The sequence below is a fragment of the Vanellus vanellus genome (genome assembly GCF_965231255.1).
Source record: "Vanellus vanellus genome assembly, chromosome: 6".
In the NCBI taxonomy this organism is placed as follows: Eukaryota; Metazoa; Chordata; class Aves; order Charadriiformes; family Charadriidae; genus Vanellus; species Vanellus vanellus.
Window position 1 is genome coordinate 44,906,746 of NC_138911.1, and position 4,190 is coordinate 44,910,935.

The window sequence follows — 4,190 nt, forward strand, 5'->3', positions numbered from 1 at the left end:
CACTCAGAGCCCGGACGTCTGGGTGACCCAGACGCTGTGGAGGGGGAGCAGTGCAGAGTGGAGGGGGAGGAGAGGATGCTGGCTGGGGGGGACCAGTGCGGGGTGGGAGGGCAGTGCAGGGTGGAGGAAATAATAGTGGATGGGGGGAGCAGTGTGGGGTCGGGGGGCATTGCGGGGTGGAAGGGGCAGCGGGGACAGAGGAGAGGTTGCACTCCGGCGGCCCCGGAGCTGCCAGCGCTGCGAGCAGTCGGAGGGCGGGATGGGAGGCGGAGGGGGGGGGGTGGGGTGGGGAGGGGGTGGGTTGGGAGGGACACCCACTTACGTCTCCTCCCGCATTTTTTTTTTTTTCTCTTCCCTCTTTCCCTCCTCCTTTTCGTAGCTGGTGACGCGCCGCTGCCTATTAATCATTCACCAGCCGGGGAGCGGCAATTACTGCCACTCGGAGCGGGCGGCGCCGGCAGCCGCCTCCGTCCCCATGCCAGCGCCCCGCCGCAGCCGCGCCGGGAGCCCCGCCGGGATGCCGAGCCCGGCCAGCGGCAGCCGCCCGCTGCTCTGAGCCGGCGGCGGGGAGGTCCGGGCAGAGGATGCTCCCCAATGGCACCTGCACCAGGCTCCCGGGCGGTGCAGGCAGCGACAGCGGCGGCAGCGACAGCGGTGGCGGCGGAGCCGGCAGCGCCTCGGAGGAGGCGGCGGCGGGGGGCATGGACTCGGGCGGCAGGAACTCCTCTGGCGTCCCGAACAGCACCCTGAGTGAGTCTCAGGGCAGCGCCATCCTCATCTCATTCATCTACTCCGTGGTATGCCTGGTGGGGCTGTGCGGCAACTCCATGGTCATCTATGTGATCCTACGCTATGCCAAGATGAAGACAGCCACTAACATCTACATCCTCAACTTGGCCATCGCGGACGAGCTGCTGATGCTCAGCGTCCCCTTTCTGGTCACCTCCACCCTACTGCACCACTGGCCCTTTGGGTCACTGCTCTGCCGCCTGGTGCTCAGCGTGGATGCCATCAACATGTTCACCAGCATCTACTGCCTGACCGTGCTCAGCGTGGACCGCTACATTGCTGTGGTGCACCCCATCAAGGCGGCTAGGTACCGCCGGCCCACTGTGGCAAAGATGGTCAATCTGGGCGTCTGGGTGCTTTCCATCCTCATCATCTTGCCCATCATCATCTTCTCCAACACAGCGGCCAACAGTGATGGAACGGTGGCTTGCAACATGCTCATGCCAGAGCCCACCCAGAGATGGCTGGTGGTCTTTGTGGTCTACACCTTTCTGATGGGCTTCTTGCTGCCTGTGGTGGCCATCTGCCTCTGCTACATCCTCATCATTGCCAAGATGCGCATGGTGGCCCTGAAGGCTGGCTGGCAGCAACGCAAACGCTCGGAGCGCAAGATCACCCTCATGGTCATGATGGTGGTGATGGTCTTTGTCATCTGCTGGATGCCCTTCTACATTGTGCAGTTGGTCAATGTCTTCGTAGAGCAGGATGATGCCACCATCAGCCAGCTCTCCGTCATCTTGGGCTACGCCAACAGCTGTGCCAACCCCATCCTCTATGGTTTTCTCTCGGACAACTTCAAGCGGTCCTTCCAGCGGCTGCTGTGCCTCAGTTGGATGGACAATGCTGCAGAGGAACCCATCGACTACTATGCCACTGCTCTCAAGAGCAGGGCATACAGCGTGGAGGACTTTCCCCCAGACAACTTGGAGTCAGGGAGTATGTACAGGAATGGCACTTGCACCTCCAGGATTACCACCCTCTGAGGAAGCATTCCTGCCCCCCACGCTCCCCTACTGCCCCCCAGCAGCAGGGTGAGCGAGGCCAGGGCTGTGGCATGGGGAGGCTGGGAGGGAGGGGGTTTCGGTCCTGCCCACCAACAGTGGTGTTTGGCACAAGAAGGAGCGAAGAAAACCCCACGTCCTCAGTCTGCTGCCCCTTTCCCCCCTTGTCCCCCCCATCTGCCTCCCTTGAGAGCAGGTGCGTTCGCTGATGCTTTGAGACCCTCTTAGCAAACTGCTGCACTCGTGGGTCGACTTAGGGTCTGGCAGCCAGGCTCTGCCTCCCCTCTCTCTGTCTAACGAGTGTCTGCACGGGTCCCTCAGCGACTGTACCCTCACCTTTTGTACAGGTTGCCCTCCCCCTCGGTTGGTGGCCTCCCCCCCGGCCACTGAGTCGAGCCTGCCTCAGCCGAGCCCCGGCATTCAGGCTCAGAGTCCCCCCGACTGAAAGCAACCCTGCTCGGCATCTGGCGGTACACACCTCCCCTTCAGGGAGCAGAAACGCTGGGAAAAGTCACCCCCAACGCACACCTTGCCCTCCCGCAGGAAGGAGCGAGTAGCCTCTCTCTGTCCCCCCATAGGAATGAAAAAGAAAGAGGGGAGCAAAAAAGCCCTGAGAAAAGAAGCAGCATAGCCATGGAGCCACCTTTTCCTTTGTGGGGAGCTTCCACCTCACTGGGGCTCTGGCTCCCTGCGCTACGCTCGGGGGAAACAGGGCAGAAAAGGTCTTCAGAAAAAAAAATAAATATCTGATTATTGCTGTGCTTCAGAGCTGCACAGCAGGTTGCTGATAACAGGAGATAAACAGTCCCGTGACTCACAGGGAGCAGAGCGCTGAGCCGGGAGTCGGGGGAAGCACTGAGCTGGGAAATGTTTGAATGTGTCCATACATACAATAAAGTGTGCTAATAATAAAGTTTAAAGGGAGCACTAGACTGTGAAGCCATTGTCTTGCGCCTGCTCCGTCAGCCGTGAAACAGCGAGGAAGGGAGCTGAGACAGTTTTGAATGACCTGGGTGGCCGCAAAGTCACTTTAGCCTACATGGAAAAAAAAGAGGGATTCGTTTCAAAATTTCCATCAGGCTCTGAAATAAATACTTGACAAAAAAAAAAAAGTAGCTGTTTGATAATAGCTATTACCCTAGCTCCAGTTTCTTCTGTTGCACTAAAAAAAAAAATAAATGGTTTTCATATGTTGCCAATGTAATATACTGGCCCAGAGCTTCTTAATGTTTCATTTCTGAGAATTGTTGGGTTTAGTGTGTGCCAGATGTCTTTTTGTTTGATTTTTTTTATTTGATTCTTGTCGCTGTGTTGTGAACGTGTTTCTCTGAAGCAATTTATACTGTATACTTATGTCTGTGGTGGCTACTTGCAAGGTTGCATTTTAATGGGTGATGCTCAAGAAGGCTCCTTTTCAGATAAAGAGGTTGTCACTTTTTCTATCTATCATCTCTTTCATCTACATTGTCTCCCCCACAAAAATTCTCTCACTTGAATTTTCTCTCTTCCCCTCAATTTTTGTAAGACAAATGAAGCTTTCTTGTTTGATAAATGACAGCTGATTAAACAAAACCTTCTATCCCTGCTCCCTCTTACCTCGGACATAAGGATCGGTATGGACTGTTTTTTGCTTTCTACCACCTCTGTTAACAGTGTCACACGGTGGCAGGTGTCCCAGTAGCTGTGATAAATCACTTCTCTAGCACAATACTCTGGTTGTACTAATTATAACTACCGGCAATCTGAAGCAAGAGATTGGGAAAAATCTCTAGTAGCAGCATACCCATAGCATGGTACTGGCAGCTACGGTGCTGAAGTACAGTGTTAAGTGTAAGGTTGACAATTAAGGCGTCTAGCATTTGCGGTGGTGGACTTACTACAGGTTTTTGTTAAAGTATACCCTTTAACTTTTCTCAGCAGCAAAAAGCAGGATACTACTTTGTACATTTCTTTCACCAAAAATTAGGTACTGCTAAATGAATGTATAAATTTAGTATTTCAAAGTTGTCTGATTCAAAGCCCATCGAAATGAGAGAAAAAAAATCCTAATTCACTTCAATGGACTGTGAGTCAGCTCCTTTTAGTTTAAAAATTGCTAATGTGGAAGCTGTTACGTCCTTATTAAAATATTTTGTGAAAAGCTTTAACAATTGTACAGTTTCTTTTCTTTTACTTCCCAGCAGACCTCATTTAAAGAAAACATGCAAATATTAATTTTGCTAATGTTTTACATGCACATATGGGGGGAAAAAAGGAGGAAATCTCTTTATAAGCTTATTTAACTTTTCACAGAAAGCAAACAGCTGTCAAAACAGTAAAATGCCCCACGATACCACACGATGCTATTTGTAGAGCTTCACTTAAAATCTCACTGACGATCTCTTCAAAATGGTATAAATC

The 4,190-nt window shown here is 52.6% G+C and overlaps 1 protein-coding gene across 1 annotated transcript; it reads left to right on the forward strand.

The window, feature by feature from the left end:
- Window positions 1–584: 584 nt before the first annotated feature.
- Window positions 585–1,847, forward strand: SSTR1 (somatostatin receptor 1; the record flags this gene model as incomplete). Its single annotated transcript, XM_082485513.1, has 1 exon — window positions 585–1,847. One exon carries the CDS (start codon window positions 585–587, stop codon window positions 1,770–1,772), a length of 1,188 nt encoding a protein of 395 aa, XP_082341639.1. The 3' UTR covers window positions 1,773–1,847.
- Between the last annotated feature and the right edge of the window lie 2,343 nt (window positions 1,848–4,190).